The sequence below is a fragment of the Pyrgilauda ruficollis genome, unplaced genomic scaffold (genome assembly GCF_017590135.1).
Source record: "Pyrgilauda ruficollis isolate IOZ18807 unplaced genomic scaffold, ASM1759013v1 scaffold37, whole genome shotgun sequence".
NCBI lineage: Eukaryota > Metazoa > Chordata > Aves > Passeriformes > Passeridae > Pyrgilauda > Pyrgilauda ruficollis.
In genome coordinates, this window is record NW_024525156.1 from 6526386 (window position 1) to 6547111 (window position 20726).

Here is a 20726-nt window from a genome sequence, read left to right on the forward strand (position 1 = left end):
AAAAAGGTAAATTTTGTAAATAAAATGAAAAAAGCTGTTTCATGTGAGTGCATTAAAAAATTTCCTCCTCAGTATATTATATTCCAGATACGCCTGTGATACTCCCTCCACTCAATTTCTATTAAACAAAAACTTAACTCATGTACTTGAAAGCATAACTTTGTATCTCAAAATGCAAAGACTAATTTTCTGTCTCCTTTATTGATAAAAAAGCTCATGAAAGACACTTTCCTTTCTGAAGGCATCTACATGCTTCTTCAACCACATAAAAATAAAAAGGCAAAATACAGAAAAAATTCAATTTTGTCTGCAATAATTTAGAATATTTAAACTGTTTTGTAAATTCAGAATGAAGACACAAAGAGAATTCACATAAAAACAACTTCAACCAGCAAACATTTAGTAATGGCACATTTTAGTACTTCACAGGTTCATATCATCTTCAACTTTACTAATCTCTCGGAACAAGAACCCTCAGACCCCTGAGCCTTTTCTGTGGGGAAAGGCAGACTTCACCCCTTGTTCTTGTTTTCTTGTTGCAGAATTACTGAGGCCATTGATATAACCTGCAAGTAACTGGAACAAGTCACAGCTTTCAGGTCAGCCTTAATTCTGAATGTATTCATTAGCTATCCATAACAGAAGATTCTTGATCCTTGCTTCCCCCCTCATATGGCATTCCATATGGCACACCATAAATTGCACTGCTGCAGTCTAACTACAACTTGTAGAGGAAACAGGGCATGGAGGAAGGCAAAAAAAGCACCCTCCTCTATGTGCCTCCAACTAGCTTGAAAATCAAGCGGATAAGTTTTTCAGTTATACAATACACGTCCAGTAACTTTGAAAAATGAAATCCAGACCTGGTTTCCAGTGTTGTTTCTGGAAGTCTGATATACACAAAAGGCTCCGACCATTAACTAATTAATACATAATTTCTCATCAGCAGCTTTCTATCATCCCTCAGAGCTTCTTCTACCAACTCCAACCAACATGGTTGCGCTTATTAGACCTGTTCTTAAAAACATCAGACACCACCAGCTAGAGAACTGCCAGTAATGGCAATCCAAATACTAAACAATAATAAGTCAAAGTGATATAGCCTAGGCATACTGTGTACAGTACAGCAAAGAATAAGCCCCTCAGCAAGTATGTGTCTCTTCCACCACCAAATTTAAGTTGCAATTTGCCCTATGAGCTATTCTGAATGATGAGGCATTAAAGCCTTACACTATCACCACACTGTCTCTTCTAACCTTCCTAGCATGTAAACAAATAAGAGCTCAGCTTCACTCTCTCAGCTACTCACAACACTTTCGGTAACCATTATAAAATTCTGCTCTGAATTCTTCCTATTTCAGCAGAGAAGTAAGTAGTTATTCCAATAAAAAACTGGCCAGCATCCTTCTCTGTGAAAAGAAAAAAAAAAAAAGGTGTGTGCATGAAACAGAACTCTCATTTGCATTAGGGACCACTTTAGAGTCAAAACCCACATGAGATGAGATGGCTGCACACCCCGGCACACAGCACATCACTACAGGCTCTAAAAATTATTTTTAAAAAAGGAGAAATAAAGGAAGAGACCAACTGCCATTCCAAGTGAGTGTTATTTGATAGGACACATGCATGCTACAGCTCCCAAAACCATTAAAAGAGGAAATCCTGATCTTATACATCATACTTCGAATTTGAAGGTTCAGGAACCTAGGAGCCAGAAATGCCTCCTAGGATGAAAATAAGCAGGAGATAAATTCGCAACTACGATATTGCTCTTGGGAGTTCACAAGCAAGTCTACTTTACTGTAGGTCTTAAAAAGTTTTTCTGCTTCACTCTTTGACAAATTCAGGAGAAACACATCCATGTCAATCTTCTGACCATTTTAATTCATACTAGCTTTTTATCTGCCACTCTCCTACATATTTTTTAGCTACTTGTTGAAAAATCACTCAGCTCTGTCTAGCTGAGGTCACAAATAAGAGAACAGAAAAGGAAGGAAGAATCTATTCTAAGGACTTCAGAGACTCAAGTCTTTGGTTTGGAAGTGAGGCAACATATGAAGGGGATTTTTCACTTGACTCTTACTAGGTTTGTATTCCTGCAATGTTTCTGAGATTCCCCAGTGATACAAAAAAAAACCAAACCAAAAGAAACAAACAAACAAAAAAACCCCAAAAAACAAGAACAACAACAACAACAACAACAAAAAAAAACAAACAAAAAAAACAAAAAAGACCCCCAAAAAACAACAAAACACCAAACTAAGAAAAAAACCCAACAAGCAGAAAATTTGTTACTTTCCCTAATTTCTTGAGGTTCTACAGAAAGAGTCTTATGTAATAGGCTATAAAATATAAATCTCTATTAAGCACATAGAGAATCTGCTTCCTACCCAAAAGAAGGAAGCATCATCTTATTTAGTACAACACACAATCCTTTTAAATTAATTTACAGGTCCTCAGCAAATGCAATTTTGAGTCTAAAAATTAAAATTAAAACTCTACTCAGGGATAAATGTTATTATAAAATTTTTAATAAAAAGCAAACAAAGAAACAAATAAACAGTACCACATCAGACAATAACTAAATTTCATTTTACAACAAACAACTTTGTTGTCCTAAATGGCAAACTTACCTTTTTACAACAAAGAATTTGGTCATATATATGTGAAATATGCAATAAATACACTTATTTAATATGAAGACTATTGTTACTCTACAAAAACTAATAACTTTAAAAAGTATTAGCATTCTTTAAAGTTTAGGCAAATCCAGGTCTCAGTTGTGCATCTCCCAGGACGAGCAACATCTCCTAGCAAGCAAATTAGGTAGGACTTTAAGAAATCCTTCTTATTCTTTTGCCTCTTTTGAATTTGAAAGCTTCTTTCCATCATAAACTTAGTCATGAAACAAAGACACAGAACTTCATTCTCACAGGTCGGCTCTGCTGGGGGAGAGCTTCCAAATATCACACCCTAGTAAGACACCAGCCTTTCCCAGACATACCAGCCGATGCAAACCAAGCCAGAACCCTTGTCAGTTCAGAATTATACTACCTTGTCACGTATTTTGGTTCTTCATATAATATGCCCGTGGATGTAATTTGGTGTAGCATGTGTCAGTCTAGTTAACCACAGAACTGGATTTGTGTTACTATCCAAGGTAAAGTTTTAAGCTACAGCAACTCATTAATGTGAAACCCAGCCAATATATTGCTCTTTTTAGAATACTCAGATTATTTTCATTTCTTTTTGACAAAGCATCCATATTAACTCTTTATTAGAAACCATGGAAATAAAAGAGATTCTCTATAACTTGCCTGTAACTCAAACACTGAAAATGACCATGACTATTCCTAGAGCTGTCAGCGAAAACCATCACAAATACCTGAAATAAAACGATACTGCAGTTTCCACTTTATAATCAAGGAAATCCCAAGGGCATAAATAAAACTAGCTGCTGCAATTCAATTTGCATACGTAAAATTTGCACCTCCTGAGCTTGTAATTTCAGACAACAGAGAAGATACTTTGGACAGACCAGCATGAAGACCATAACAGATATGGGCAATGACTCCAGCTTAAGCAGAGGACACAACGAACATGTGTCTTTTCTGAAGGTGACACAGGACACACCATGTCCTTTCAACCTGAGGTTTCTATGTGAAGAGTGCTGGAGAGGCTGGGGTTTACATAGGGCCATGTGCTTACCAGCATCTGAATGGTTTGGGCTGGAGCAGATCTTCCAGTTCCACTCCCCCATGACCATGGGCTGTGATCTTTGACTAGACCATGTTTCTCAAAGCCCCATCCCATCCAGCCTTGAACACTTTCAGGGCTGGGGCATCCCCAGCTTCTGCTGGCAACCTGTTCCAGTGCCTCACCACCCTCACAATGAATAATTTCTTCCTAATATCTAAGCTAAATGTACTCTCTTTCAATTTGATTTATACAAGGAATTTCAGCAGCAGCCAAGGAGATTCCACTCACGCTGTTCTGATCCTACTGTTTCTTATAAACCAAAGTAATCTCACACGTCTTTGAATAAAAATCACACCCTGCTCCTGTGCTCCTTCTCTCCACCTACACACACACACTTTCAGCATACAGATTTAAGCCAGGAAAACATGGATTATGGTTTTTACATGTGCATACATACTACATATATAAATTGTATTTATTCTATATACAGAAAGACTGAAGTTTCCACAGGAGGTCTTTCACTGTCTTGTCATTGCTAAAAATCCTGTGCTCTGTGCTTTCTCTCTTCAAGACATTCCATGGCCAGCACAGGCTCAAGCTAAAAGCCCTACTTAATATTAAATACATAGATATATGCACAAAAATACACGTATATATAATAAGCTAAGTTTAGCAAATGCCATGTGTGGAGTAGTAAAGAAAACAGATTTTTTTTTCCAAGTTAGTTAACCAGATTTAACAGTCATGCAGTTAAATTGCTACTCTACTTCAAAGATGTGAGCTTTTCATTCCAGCAATCAGGCTTTCAAAGCAATTTTGATTTTTACAAGATGGTATCATGAGACTGTTGAATTTAGTTGGGTACATTTTCCACGTAGTTTTCATAGATGTCCAAGGTCCTTCAGAGTTCTGCCCTTTGCTGCAGTCCTTGAAAAGCTCCTTTAACAACCTTGAGTATATATTTGCCCAAATTTTCCAAAAAGATTTTTGGAATTTTCACATGGCATCCTTCCTACGGGCTTTCACAGCAGACCTGTCCAGAAAGAAGCTACTGGTTCTTAATCCTTGGCATAACTAAACAATTTAACTGCTCTTGTTTTTAATCCTGCCTTTCTTTCTCTTATTCTTCATCAGTCCAGCTTTTCACATCTCATTTCAAATTGAACATGAGCTTTTTGGAACTGAACATGTACAGCAAAATGAAACCACTGGACCATTTAAATGCTAGCAAGACGTGCAGAAACAGTGGCATCAATCCATATTTTTACTTTTGGTTTGCATATTAAAAGGGGATGATGGCCAGTAATTCTCCAGGCACTTTTCACAGCCTCCATTCCAACTTGCACCTCCTCAAGAGAGCTGCATCACTATCACAGGCACATATTGAGAGAGACATAAATCCTCACACCAGTCTCCTTTTCAATGGGATCCTAAGAGAATTCAGTATTACAAAGCCTAAATTTTACATGGGTGTGGGGAGAATGAGGAAGAAAATGTTCTTTGCCAGAATGTTCTTTCCCCATGGTAAAAGAAACAAAGGCAGAGATCATATTTTTTAAAATATTACAACTCTCATGTAAAAGCAGCCATCTATCTTCCCTCTGAACTTTCTAAACACTCAATCAGTCTTTGAATTCCCAGAAAACATAAAAGCTATATTTATTAATTTTAGCTTTTATTCTTTTTTTCCTGGCTTTTATTTCAAAAGAGCATTATTTTTTTCTGAATTTTCTAAACAAAACCAAATGCCAGCATATGAAAATCTTACTTGCTCTATTAAAAGTTTATTTGCTTTACTTTGTTACCACTAAGAGTTCAATCTTTAGGTCTTACAAGAAAATCTAAAACATGTCTCTCCAGAAATTTAAAAATTTTCAAGCAGGGTGCATGACATCCCAACTGAAAAAAAATTCTTACTCAAGAGAGATGTTGACAATAAAAAATACTTCTCTTGTTACACTGACATCTTACAATCTGAGTGATAGGTTATCTGACAGTTATTATCCAAGAAATGTTATTTTCTTGTTTAAATCAAGCAGCTTTATTTGTCTGAAAGTATGAAAAAACCCCATCCCTAAACTGCTTCTAGCTGTTGTGAACTTGCTGAGAGACTCAGCTGTTGCATACAAGAGAGATACAGGGAAACTACAAGACCATTTTAAAGGAAACAGGATGAAAATGTTTTCTTCACGTATTTCTCATTGCACATATTTTGTGGACTTGACAACAGTGCCTTTTAAACATTTTCTCCCCCACATACAAGATTCATGAAGTGGAGAATAATATACTGATAAAACTCCAGACTCTGCTTGTACTGTGAACAAACGCTGGACTTCAAACTATCATCACCAAATTCTTGAACCTCACTAGTTTACATTGTAATCTAAGAAAATGTCACATGACAGTTTTATCTTCTTATCCTCTTATTTTTTTATCCAAAACTAAAAAATTGCCTCTTAACTGCTGATGATCAAAACTCATGGTCAATATTCCAGTACAATAGAAGTTTCTTTGAATTGTTGCACTTACTCCGTTCAAAGACATGTTACAAAGTAAATGAATTTCCTCTTTGAAAAGACTGCAGGATTTAGCTTATATTGCTTATATTCAGCACAACTGGGAGCACCATAAGTTTAGCTTTCCCAAGCCTGCAACAGCAAGGAAGTAAATCAACACCACATGCAGAGAATTGCATTTTCCAAAGAAGTTTAAAATGTTAAGAGACATGAACTCATAAATAGTTTTTCTTTAAAATGTTTCTGAAAACTACTTTGTGCATTTAATTATCCTTCAGGCTGTGCTGAAGTTCTCAATACAAGTGTAACAGGTTACCTTCGCTATTCTCCATGTCTCAGCTGTCACCTACCAGCTATTTCTCTGCTATTCATTCTATTCTTAACTGTAGAGAGGCAAAATAAATAAATAGTGCTCTGAAATAAATTTTAGTGAGATTGATACATTTTTTGCCGACAACTCTCTTTTGAAGGAAAACAGCTCCATCAGTTCTTCCCTTCACCCTTCCAAAACACCTTTTTTTCTTTTTCCTTTTAGCAATGAAGTGTACATGTTTCTCTTGGAAAACAGTTGAGAAGCTAATGACTCTTACCCCATTCTCAGTGCTAACTACAAAAAAAGATTAACAAAAAAAGTCAACAATAGAAACACTGAAACAGAATGAAACTTAGTCATGTTTAATACTAATAAATAATAAAGTCTAAACCAAAATCTGATTTTATTTTAGAACAAAAGCAAAGAAGATGTAAGTTCAGTATCAGACAGTTTTATGTTGATGAATATGAAATGAAACAGGAATAAGTATTCTGCATTCACACTGCAGTTATTAAGTTATTCTGAGAAGCTGTCTGCATTATTATTATGAGTCAAATCTGGCTTAGTAATAAACCTACTGTGGATTAGGAACTATTAGGCTCAGAATCACTGCACCCGTGTGTACAACTGAAATGATTACAGGCATATAGGAGGTGATAAACAGGCTTCTCAATGGAAGTATTTCCACTTTAGCTGACTTGAAAATTGATCAGCTTGAACTCATAACTGGAAATAAAAAGGTGGAGAGGTGTTTAGTGTGCATTTCTCCTGAATTTCTCTGTGGAAGTCATGCAGACACACTTTTGAATGAGAACATTTTATGCAAGCCATTTCCCCCTGTGAAAAAGCAGCCCCTTCCTCCTGTGAAGCATAACCAAATTGCTCTAAAGTCTCTCTTATCAGACTCAAGAATTGGTCCCCCACATTTACTAAAATCATTTATATAATCTTACATACTTCAAATTAAGCTTTTGTACAATACTTCCCTATGGTTTTGTTTTTCTGGTTTTGTTTTTGGTTTTTTTTACGAGGGGAGATTCTGGTGTGTAAATCATGCAGAAGCAGAAAGGTAACAGATGGTTGCTGGAGCCATGCCACAGAAAAAGCAGTGGCTGACAGGATCTGTTATCCCTTCACAGCTGCAGATAAAACCTTGACAGTTTAGGATAAAATTTCATTTAAAAAAAATGTGGCTGCTGACAAATGAAAAAACATCCACCGGAGAAGACTATGCAAAGAAGATTTCATCCTACAGAGATGATTTCCTGCATTTAAAAGAATTTCTAAATACGTGAGAGAGGAAATGCCTTGCTGAAACAGAGGTTCTGCAATTTGGCCAATCATGGCAAACTCAGGTAAAGGCACAGGAGAAATCAAATGCCTTACCCCCATTTTTTCCTGAAAAAGCTAACAGCAAAACATCTAAAAGATCCTCCTGTGTGCCCATTTGTGTGCAGCCAGAGCTTTACAAGACATTTGACAGCTATTCTCATGCAGAAAAATGTCAAGCTTTCTCCATAAAAAGGTATTGGACGGAATCAGAACTATACAGAACCTAATAAGGCGTAAAAAGGGTATGCCCTTAAAGGCCAATTTCTTGCAGGATGAAACAAATTCCTTTTATTTTAAGGCCATAAATCTAGCTATGGTGTAATGTAATTCATACTATCTATGTAATTACAGGATCATTTCACCAAAAAACAGAGGCTGCTTCTCTCTGTGAATCATTGGACATGAACTACAACTGATTAAAACAGTTCAAATATTTTGTGTCTTAAGTTGCAGTAAACTTCACTGGCAGCAAACCCCCTGTTGAGAGCGGGCCCGGCCATCCTGGCTCTCTGCAAGCAGGGAACTCCCGCTTCAGATCCGCAGCTCCAAGTTCTCAACCGGAACGGGCATGGCAGCAATATCACACAGCTAACAGGAAAGTACCAATACTTCTGAAAAACAAACACTGCTAGGTTGCTCCAGGCTTACCCTTTGCCTAGACTCCTAGCAGCCATCTCCTGGTCAAGAAAAGGGACCACTCTTTATACTAGCAACAAGAGCTCGAGTAAGTGAGGCTGATGGATCAGCACAGATTCTGAGAGAGAGTCACAATGTAATGTTATGCAGCCCTGGCTAATGGGAAAGTAATGAAGTTGCCTTTACTAAGAAACCTGTCACACCTGCGCTGTCCGTACTCATTCCTCTCACCAACACACACGACCACTCTTCTTAAGCTGCAGCTTTTAGGCCCAAACTTTCAAACCAAGTTTTTACACTCAAAATGCTCAAATTCAGGTAGGTTCAGAAAGAAATTATTTTCAGAAAGAAAAACGTAGCATCAAACAATAAAACCAAAAATCAGCCCTACTCTTCAAAAAGAAATCTATGAAATAAATACATCATGTCCTCACACGGAATGAAAATATTATCAAGCTAACTTCAAATGATTTCTGAAGAATAAAAAACTACATTAAAGTACTTTCCTTAAACCTGTGTAGCTTTCAGTCATTTCCTGACATAAATTATTTGTCTAGGGACAGAGTTTACATAGCTCTTCCTTCTCCACATTTTTACCTTTGGTATGTGCAGGAAACCTAGATATCTCACTCCTAGCCTTCCTTTGGGCTAAGAAAACCCGTCCATTAAATTCCAGGTCTTCAGCCATCCAGAAGCTATTCAGGCATCCAGATCCTTCCACTTCATTAAACAGTGAAGACAAACATAACCCCCAAATTATTAATGGTAAATGGTAAGCTAAGCAGCCAGTGGTCCCACTGATGCTACAGTGGTTTAAAGAAACTAACCAACCAAAACCAAACAAGTAAAAACCCCAAATATTTCACATTAAGTCTAGAGACTAGGAGTTTCCCTGGCAACAATGGCTGCAGTTTTCTATGGGATCAGTGGTATCTTTTGCTACCTAGGAAACCGCTTGCTTAATGCTAAGAACTGAGGTGAATCTGTGAACCCCACTTGTTCATTGACTTCCTGGAGTGGGGCAGTGGAGTGAGCTGAGAAAGAACAATCTAAGTGAAGCTGCTGGGGCTCGCCAGGGAAACAGTGGTGCACCACAGAAAATACAAGCTGGAGTCTCGACTTCACACCAGGCTCTGATCCCAAAAGAGGGCTAGGAAGATGGTGAAGGGCCTTGAGGGGAAGCTGTTTGAGGAATGGCCAAGGTCACTTGGTCTCTTCAGCCTGGAAAAGACTGACTGAGACCTCACTGCAGTTACAACTTCTTCATGACAGGAAGAAGAGGAGCAAACACTGATCTCTACTCTGTGGTGACCAGGGACAGGAGCTGAGGGAATGCCCTGAGTTGTGTCAGAGAAGGTTTAGTTTTGATATTGGGAAAAGGCTCTTCATCCAGAGGTTGGGCACTGGAACAGACTCTACAGGGACCTCCACAGGTCACAGCACCAAGCCTGACAGAGTTCAAGAAGCATTTGGACAATGCTTTCAGGCACAGGGTGTGACTCCTGGTGTGTCCTGTGCAGGGACCATTCTACGATCATTCGATGACCCTTATGGGCCCTTCTGACTCAGAATATTCTGAGTTTTTGTGATCTTGAATGAGCTAGCAGAGATAGGTCTATTACCATCTAACATTCTAAATCTACATAGAGCTGAAGTTCTTAAAGTCAAGTTTTTAATTTGCAACAGCTCAAAAGTTATGCTAGAAACTAATAAAAGTTTTTGACCATTCCTTCCCTTCAAACATTTTAGCTCTGCACTAGAGATTTTTTTTTTTAGCAAACACTTGATATTATTATCTTGCAGAATGTTCCATACTCTCAATGTTAGCTCTTGTTTCCTGCGTATAAAATAGCTATGGTATATGACACTGAGGTCCAGGTTCTGAAAACTGCATGGCAATTGATCACACGATCAAGGACGACTTTCAGTTGCTTTTTTAATGAAAAAAATTGAGACTATGCATCCTGATCTTATATCACTTCTTTAAATTTTCCCCCATTCAGTTTCTCCATCTATTTCCCTCTTCTTGCTCCCATTGCATTTCCCATGAAATTAAAAGCAAGATTATCCTTTGAACTTCAATGTACCTTAAAAATTTAACTTATTCTCAATGTCCCTGTAAAAACTAAGATCATTATTATCCATTTGGCTGATGAGATGTCCAAGAGCTACTACTGAGAAGCTTCTTATGTGGTTTATCTTGCCAGAAGCTCATAACAGCTTACAAGAGCCCAGTAAAGCCTAAAAGCATGATTCTTCTCCTTGTTTTTAATGTCTGGTTGGAAAATATACTTACAACATTTCCTGGCTCTTGCAGTCTGTCATCACAGAAAGGCACCACACAGATTTTGCATCTGTCAAAGTTTGCAAATGAGCCACAGGATACTGAGCAAAATGTGTGGCAAACAAAGGCAAAAACTGCACTGAAACATATATTTGCCATTAGAAACTTAGTAATGCCATGCAAAAACCAGAAATGAGCTATGAACAGTATGAAGTACACTGTCCACTTGTTTCTTCTTGGATGAATAAGGCCAAATAAAATACACAACAGATGAAGAAAGAAAGAGAGGGAAGTGCTTTATTGCTGTTCTTCAAGTGGCAGACCAGCAGTGGGGAGGAAGGGAGGTTAGAAATTCAAAAAGGAAATATCAGTCTTATCTCCCCTGAGCTATTAGAAGTGCATTTACCACACTACGTGGCTCTCCTGCCAGCATCTTCCTGAACACCCTGCCTCAGTCACAAGTGCCTGAGGAGCCCTTCACTTCCCTCTCTTCAGCATAATGGAAAGGAATTACTTTCTGGTAGAGGGAGAGGACTGGAAGAGCTAAACTTGCAGATCAAAACAAGAGACAAGGTATCATCTTTCTCAAAATTATACCCTGCTGCTAAATAACCTGGCAAATAAATGGCTACACATAACCTCTTCTACTCTGCTCACAGGTTAGGAACTGTAAGCTCTCTTGAACATACTCATTATTCAAAATTCATGGACCAGCACCAGCCATCTTACTGCAATATCCTGAAAGCATGATGTTTCATGAGCACAACAGAGCAGATTTTCTAATGATAGGATCGGATTTCTTGAAAGACAGGATGCCAACATTACTGCGTGGCCTCCTGCACTGTCAGTAAAATGGTACCAGTCAAAAAGGAGACAAAGAGGGTAGTAAGTACTTCATGAGCTAAAAGCAGAGTCATTTAATTCCTGTAGATTACAGTTCTAGATAGATTTTTAAAAATTTTCTGTTCCTTTGGTTTAGTCTGGTTCTTTTTTTTTTTTACATTTTTACTACCAAGCCTTTATCCTAGAGAAAGAATGTTGCTAAATAATATAGGGCAAATTCCAGTGAGAAAAAAATAGCAAATACAGGTGGATAATTCTGTACATACAGAATTGTATTTGCTGTGCTGTGAGACGGTTCCAGCTGTGTCCAACGCCTCCCCAGCCATTTATAAACCACCTCAATGTAAAAAGTGGAAAGGCAGAACTGTTGGCACATACCACAATGTGCTCAAATACACACAAAAATAAGTTTTACAAGTTCTGGGTGTCAATTCTTTACCTCACCATAAATTGACACTTGCAAGGACAAGTCAGATGCTTGTTTATTTTGCCATGCTCAAGCTGGAACTAAATACTCGCTGGGAAAATCTTTTCCAGACAAGGTTTCCAGCTAGGTCCCAAAATCCCAAATTAAGAGACTGTAGGAGAGTCTATGGATTCCATCCCCATCTATTTTAAGGAAGCAAGATTCATCCTTAATTATCTTCATCAGGAAAGGAAAACAGATTGCTGTTTATTTTGTCATAGCTGCTATGCTTTTTAAAAACTAACTTGTGCACTAAGTAAAAATTCCCACCTTCCATGCAGAAGACATCTGTATGAAGAATTGCAATGTGCTCCAGATTTGCTATTTTTGAATTGGCTATATCTTTGTGCTGTTTAGACTCTTCAAATTTATTCTTCTGGGGTCAGTTTTTCATACTGAGGAGGAGTATAGATTAAATCCTGAGAGACTGTATGATTTCTGTGCAGAAAAAGTAAACCTGGTATGTCCTTCCTGTATGAAAGAAATACTTAAACACAGACCTACAAAATGAGCACTCTCAAACACTGTCTGGTTGGTTCTACCAATACAAGGGGCCTGGCCTGACTAAGTCAAGTGCAAAAAAATCCCCAAAAACTTAGGGTGTTCACAGGACCTAGAAAGTTGAAACATTTGTTTCTGGAGATAAGCCTACACTGCCAAAATTTACATTATCTGATTCACTAAAAGTGTGCTTCCCATGGCGGCCCTACTACCACCACCTCTGGAGAAATCTTCCCCTTTACCCTTAATTTTGGGTAAGGGTAAGAGGGACCAATTAAGAGAAAAGGAGAGCTGCCTATCATGCCTTGTGTCACATAAAAGCAGGAAGAGTATCTGCAAGCCCTGTTCTGTCTCATCCAGACTGGGAATGTGAACTTTAATCTTCTACACCTTGCATTAGAGAGTTAGGCCAGAAACCCACCGATGCCATCACTAGTCCCTTGGGATTCTGAAAATTCCAGCCAATATCTCAGGCCTGAAAACAGCAGTATTGCACAGTGCTGCCACCAGCTATACCACAGTCACAGCAATGCCTTCCATCTCACCAGAAGTTTCTTTCTGAAAGTGACAACCCTTCCCAAAGAACCTAGCAGAAACGTTCCCACCAAGATTGCCAACATCCCACCCGTGCAGGATTATATTGGTGTGTTCTTAATTCTTTAGACTCTCAGAGTGCCTGGCTGCTATTCAGACTTACAGCAGACTAACACTATTAATACTGAGACAATCCTTGTAACAAAGTGAGATTAAGTATTTGGAGAAGTCTCCTGTAGAAACTTTTAACAGGCCATGCTCCAAACTCTGTGTGCTAATCTCATAAGCAGTTTTATGGGAACACAGAAATTAAACTAGAGTTTATTTTACGTCTGTCATTTTTCCTACAGAAAAAAAATGCTTTCTAGCTTGTATTTTGCAGAGGAAATATATTTCTAGAAGAAAAAAAAAAAAAGAGAAAAAAGAAGAGTTTTGAAACTTATAGTTCACGCAAAATGTTCTGATCTAATTTATATCCTTTCGTAAGTGAAAAGAAAGCTAGTTTAGAAGATAGACAGCACTGTTGTTTTCTGCTTAGGAGGAAATTACGGTCAGCAGAGGTAATGAAACGAGAAGTTGACTCTGAAAATGCAAAACCGATAAGAAACGTTTCAGGGTATTACAGCTAAATCATGCATCTCCTGGAAAACTTTTGTCTCTGTACTGACTTACACCCAGACAGTTCTAAAGGTGAGAACTGCTACAAGGTAACTGGGGTTTATTTCTTTCTTTCTTGTGAAGTTGCAACATGATTCTCTAATGATAATGATTTTTTTCTTTTTAAACAAGAGCCCAATCATTATTGCAGTCTGTTCTATAATGAATAACGGACCTTTTACAGTTTCATTCACCAAATTATCCCACTTTTTCTGAATAAATAGTTCTAAAGGTTCTGAAACACGTGGAAAGTGAAGCCATAATGGAAAGTTTTAAGTGCAGATCAATATAATTCAAGCCAATATGAAAAGGGACAATGAGCTCTGAAAATCACTTTGGTAGCCACGGTGGACTGTATTTCACACAATTTTTGTTGTTACCTCATCTTTTTGCCAGCTTCTTTGCAGGAGATGACCTGTGTATATGTGCATAAATAAAAACAGGTGGGAAGTCACACAACAATGAAGAACACCTGGTGACTGGACACATCAAACCACACAGTCTGAGTTCCTAAACCACCAAAAACACTGCAACCACAAAACCTCACTGGTATGTATTTAAATGAAGGATATGAAAATGTTCTATTTTCAACTGTTGTGTAGCAAGTGTAACTTAGCCGCAGCGGTACATGTAGATGGTTTCTTACTAGGTTAAAACTTCAAAAATTAAATAACTTATACACATTTGGCAAGTTCAGAATTTGGAATTAAATCTGAAAGGCACATATACTGACAACTGGACCCCAACACGTCTAGGATTCCCCAGTTTTTCTAAAATTTAGAAACAGACAAAATAAAACTGAAGAATAAAATAATAAAATAATAACAATAAGTATACACACGCCACAGATAATTTGTTGATGCCAAGAGACGGATTGATCTTCCTTCATGAAAGTAGGCTGGAAAATACCACATTAACATGTATTTCTGATACCTTAAAACACTCAAGACTTCTCTCAATCACAGTTCAGAAGAAACCAAATAATTATAAAATAAATAGTGTTATTTCCCTTCTTATACCACATCTTCATATAAGAAACTGGAACATGAAACTGTTTCATGGCATAAAACAGTTGATTTCACAGACCTAGCATATATTTCTTTTCCTTTTTCTTATATGAAGGAAACATAAAAGAATGCTCTGAAAAATCAGTCTGCAATGATAAGAACTTTTCCATTTCCCATATGCAGAACTTCAGTATTATTTCTGACAGTGATATGGAACTTACTTCCTTTTCAAACAACAAAGCCTCACTCCCCAACAGTATAGATGTGTAAAGTTTTTACTACCTGTCTATAAACACCTATGAGCTAACAGTCTACCTGCATAAATTAAAAATTATCCCCTGCCACAAACTTGATTATAAACATCTTAATACCCATTTTTTTTACCATTTTTGTCCTAAACTTTAAGTTAATGAACACTGAACTGCATTTTATGACAGCTGGATGATGCAGAACAGATGTTGAGCTAAAATTTCATTTGCCAAATGTCAGCTCAGAACACGTATTTAAAATTAGGAGTATCAGTAAGACTAACTACTTGGTGAAAACAATGGAAAAAAATGTCAATTACATCTGTGTCTACCAACCATTCCACTGGGCCTCCAGACAGAAATTATGTCTGAATTGAAGATTCCAGAAAATTATATTCAATTTTAGGAATACTAATTGCTTATAAGGTTGAGTACAATCTCTTCTGGATATCTACTTTTTTCATCTTGAGCTGAATGATACATAGGCTAATCAAAAGCCTACAAATAGTGTGCTTTTGTCTTGCAGATCTTCCTCTGCCACTGAGCATTTTTTTGGGCCTCTGGTTGGACAGGTAGATTTGGTGTCTGAAAATGACGCCTACTATTGCCTTCTACAATTTGTGACAGTCATAAAACACTCTGACCACCAGCCAACAAAAGCAGCAACATGTCTGTAAGGACACTTGTGACTTATCAGTTGACAAAGCGAGCTGCTGACAACCTGTGTACTTTCTTCTTGCTGTGTAAGATATAACTGGTAACCCTCTTGGGCATACGGCACAACTCAACACAGCCACTGAAAGCCTGTATTGCATTTGGGTCATTTTCCTTTTCTTGATTCTATCTCCCACATTCTACCCGAAGTAATTTCAATCCTTCCGTACTATTTTTTGAAGTATCTGGAAAGTCTTTCATTTTATCACTTCCACTCTTGTAATATATTGGCATTTTTGTAATCTATTCATATAATTCAACAAGTTCAAGGCATTCTGATTGCTTTTGTTAGTTTTCTCCAAACTCCTTTCAAATGTTCAATGTCTTTCCAATAGCTGAATGATCAGCAACTGCTGTAGGCCACAGACAGTTTCACAAGTCAGTCTGCCTTGGTGGAGTATGGTTTCTGGGGATTAAAGCATAACATAATCAAATGTGTTTCTGACATTTCTTTATCAGAATTATTCAAACCAACATGCAAGGGCAGAAATACTAATATATACCACATACAGCCTATGGATCAAACAAATGAAATCAAGAGTAATGCAAACCTATTTACAAATGTTTTGTACAAATTTCCAATCCATCTCACAGTAATCATTAATATTTACTGATCCCCTCTAAAGGGTTTATGAAGTTCATTTTATACCTAGATGCCTCCTCGCTCCTATTTTACCTACAGAAATCAATACCCATGAATGTACAAACAGCACGACAAGGAAGAACCAAAAAAGAAGGAAATGAAAAATACAAGCACATATCCTGTACATTAACAGTTGCAAAGTGATAGTAAAGGAATTGAACAGAAATAACCTTTTCTTAAAAAGATATTATGTCTCAGACCTGCAGAGATACTGTAAGTATGTCTTTCCTGTTTACAGGGAATAGCACACCATCATGCTTCTCCTATGAACATTTCAAATAGATTACAGTCATTTCTCATCTGGTCTAGCACACTCCTAATGTAAGTTTCTTTAACTTTCAACATAACACAATTACAAAGCAAAGCTCTTTTTTATACATGGGCTCTTATATTCTGGAATAGAAATATAATACCTCCGTTGCAGAAAAATACCTTTTCCCTCTCACTAATGTTTGCTTTGGTGCTGGGGGAAGAAAGGGAGCAATTAAATACAAATTTTTTTCAATTTTCTCCAGTTAAAGCTAAGGGGGGAAAAAAAAAGGTTGAAGACAGAAGTGTTCTCAACAAGTAAAACCCTGCAAGCAGTGATGTTTCTGATGTGCTGTAAAATGTTATCTGCTGTTCTGTTCCTGGGTGGAGAGAGAGAAAGAACTATAATGCTAAACAAATTCTAAATTTTGGCAAAGAAGTTTCTTCAAATTGTTACTTAAAAACCTCCAGCATTTTTGTGGCAGGCAAATTTTTGGACTCTCCTATCATTAAATTGCACATTACAACAAACAAACAAATAAATAAATAAATCACACCATCTGTCAAAGAAAAACACTGGTATAAACTAACACTTTCAACAAGTTTAAACTCAAGTTACCAAAGGGAATTGCTTTTTTTTCCCTCAGAAAACTGAACAGAACCACAAAGTGCATTGAGGATTCCAGCTAGCTTTTCTGTTGCTGTTATCACAGAAGTCAAATAATTTCCCAGAAAATTCTCTCTCTAATCTATGAGCCTGCTTGGGTTGTAAAGTTTCCTCCTTGCACCTTCCCTAAGTAGATTAGGATGGTCACCAGCAACATTAAAAATTGTGCTAAATATTTGAAAAGCATGCACAGCAATAACCATTTCTGCAAAGCTGTAATCATACATTCTTCTACCACATACTGGCACTGCAAGCCTGTACAACACGTGGGATGAAACACAACCCTGGTTACATGTTGCTTTCACATTGCTCACTCTCATTGCACAACACCAAAATATCCTTTTCTGCAGCATTTATAAACATTACATGTAGACAAACCAAGAACTGCAACAACTTCTGCCCAAGAAGCAACTTGAAGATTCAATCCACAATGTCCACAATGGCTACAGAGTCAACAGTCACTCCATTCCTCCCATTTCCAGAGAAAATTACTTTTCTTAAGCTTTTGAGGTGTGGCACTACTGAAAGCAGGCTAAACACACACACATTCAAGACCACACCTATCATTTCATTGCACAGAACAGCTCATGAGAGCTTTCTAAGGTGAAGCATTAGGACAATGCTGTCATGCAAACAAAGTCTTTCGTGTACCACCACGTGGTTTTTTTCTTTTATATCCAACAGCAGAAACACGCAAAGCAAACCGCAATTACAAACCTCAGCGCGAGCAGGAAATAAAAGACAATGAAGAAGGTTTCACCCACCTGGGGTCTTTCTGAATGCTATCAATGGAAGGTGACCTAGCCAAGGTCCCTTCGGGTGGGATGGCTGGCCCAGATTTGCTGTATGGTGATTCAACAGAAGGACAATACTGCAGCTGTCGGTAGGGGTCTGCGTAATTGGAGGCTGGGCCGGCCGCATAGCTGGCCCTCTGGAAGGTCGCGGTTGCGTTCTGTGTGCCGTGTTGACTGCCTGTGCGCTGTAAGGGTACGGAGTCGACACCAGGGGAAGATGGGGCTACGACAGGAAAGTAGGGACAAAGTAAAAAATTGAGGACCTGTTCACAGAAATGGTTAACCAGGTCTAGGCAGAGGAAAAAAAAAAACACACACATATAAAACGAGGGTTCAAAAAGAATGAGAAAAAAAACAAACAAAAAGAAACAAGCAACATTGTCATTTTGCAAACCTTAGAAGGAAGTAACCATCAAACAAATTTCTAAATGACATGCCAGTTCTGGACTAGAAGACCTTAATTCCAATTAAACATATTGGAGAGGTATTTTCACCCAGGGTTCAAACTGCACTAACACGAAATGAAGTGCAGAAGCAGTATGGGAATATTCAAGCTAAAATTCACAACCACCACCGAGTGAGGCTTTTGTAGTCCTTACAGGGGTGGAAGTCAGTCAGATCCACCAATAGGAGGAGAATCAAAGCAGGCTCAAGAGTCCAAACTGAGACAGATGGCTCTCCAGCAGAAGAAATACCCAGCCATCCCAGATTTGTAGCCCTGGTATGCATAAAGCAGGTAAAACCAGACACCTGCTACTGAGAGTCACTGCATATGCTTTGTTACCCATCTGCTGGAAATTCACCTTAAGACTTAGGAGAGTGTTATTGCTAACTCAGTCTGGAAAAGAGCTAAGTACAAGGTGACCATGTAGATGTCTTAATGCACACCAGCAGCAGCTATGCTCATACACCACAGCTCAAGATTAATGCATTACCAGTTCTGAGCAGCTTAACCAATAGCTTTAAACTGGCTTAATGCTTTTGCGACTCAAAAATCTTATTAATCTCTCTTGTAGCCCATTATCTTTCTGTTACAGCACTGGGTAGTGGAGATCCAGTCCACTGGATTAAACATACAGTATTTTTGAACTAAAGTCCAGTTAATGGCAAATGGATTATCACTGTAAGGGCAAGAGGACCAATACCCACACGATCTTTGGCCTGGAGACAGATACAAATTAAATGCTGGCTCTGCTCAGAAGAAAATTTGGACTGTTTGAAGTGGCACATGAACTCATGGTGGTTGCCATTTCTTCCTGTCCCAAGACAACAAGAATACTTTTGCCAAAAGGAGTGGCCCGAGTCCAGGGCTATTTTTAGCTGGGTCAAATTCATATGCTAAACTGCAGACAAAACCACATACTGAAGAGAGAGGTTTTAATAACAGATTTCCCAATAATTTTTCATTGGCATGCACATTTCAAAATAAATATTTAATGCATTATAGGTTCATGAAAGGGATTTTAAGCATTTTATCTCAAAGTGTCAGCAAATGAAATACAATGAGCTTTAAATTCTATTACCGTGGTTTTGTATGATCTTTTACTTATCAAAATTACACCACCTGAAAAGTTTAAATTTATATTGAATTTTTTGACTTATTTTAATTTCTTTTCTTATGGTTCTAAAGTATTTAATTTTACAACAGCAAGTATCATAACTTCATTCCAAACATAAGAAAGTGGGATCACCCACTTATCTATTACCCCATCCCTGGAAGTGCCCAAGGTCAGGTTGGATAGAGTTTGAGCTACCTGATCTAGTTGAAAGGGTCCCTGCTCACTACAGGGGGCTGAAACTGGATGACCCTAAAGGTCCCTTCCAACCCAAACCACTCTGTGATTCTACAATCACATTTACTCACATATATAGTAACATTTTACATGTATTGTTTTGGTTTAATTACTAGTGTGTGTGTGTGTGTATATATATATATATCTATACACATACCTCCTTAAGAAATGAGTAATTAAGACACACAGACCTTTTCATAAAACTGCATCAGTTCAAATACATTAACAGTATCAGCATATTTACACATCCCATGCACAAATCATGCAAAATTCAGTGTTAGAAAGAAAGACAAACATCACATTTTAACAGAAAATGCAGAGTTCAAAACCAAAATCAGGTACCTTGTGAGAAAAAGAGTAATAAAACAAGTTAGAGAAAATACTATAAATATTTTCAAGTGAAAAAGAGAAAATGTAATTGTATACTGACACAGCATACTCTTAAGCACTGTCATTCCATGGAATATGCTACTAGCATTTGACAAATTGTATGGGGAATTGCAAAAAACTCTACAATACCAATACTGCTGAAAACAAGAACTTAATCGTAATGTTTATGGCTTTGCAAGATATTCCACTGTATTTCTTTCATCTTCTTTGCAAGACAGTTCAATGAAAATCATGTTTGTTTTTAAATTATTTGAAAAGTTTTCTTTGTATTTTCTCCTTTGTCTTGTTATCAAAATAGGTATTTATATAAACTGAAACTGGCTGTCATCCTAACACCTACAAGCTGATCAAGTCACTCTGATTCATTTCTCAAATTACCTTCCTAGCAGACTGTTACTTCCTTTTGAATTTTATCACAATGAACACAGAAATGCCATATT

At 37.6% G+C, this 20726-nt stretch overlaps 1 protein-coding gene across 1 annotated transcript in view; it reads right to left on the minus strand.

Annotated features, from left to right (window-relative positions):
- CTNND2 (catenin delta 2) overlaps positions 1 to 20726 on the minus strand; it is a 522107-nt gene that overhangs the window by 216748 nt on the left and 284633 nt on the right. The window contains exon 8 of the mRNA XM_041475907.1: positions 18074 to 18326. Coding sequence (XP_041331841.1) covers positions 18074 to 18326 — 253 coding nt within the window. The remainder of the gene's footprint in view (positions 1 to 18073; positions 18327 to 20726) is intronic.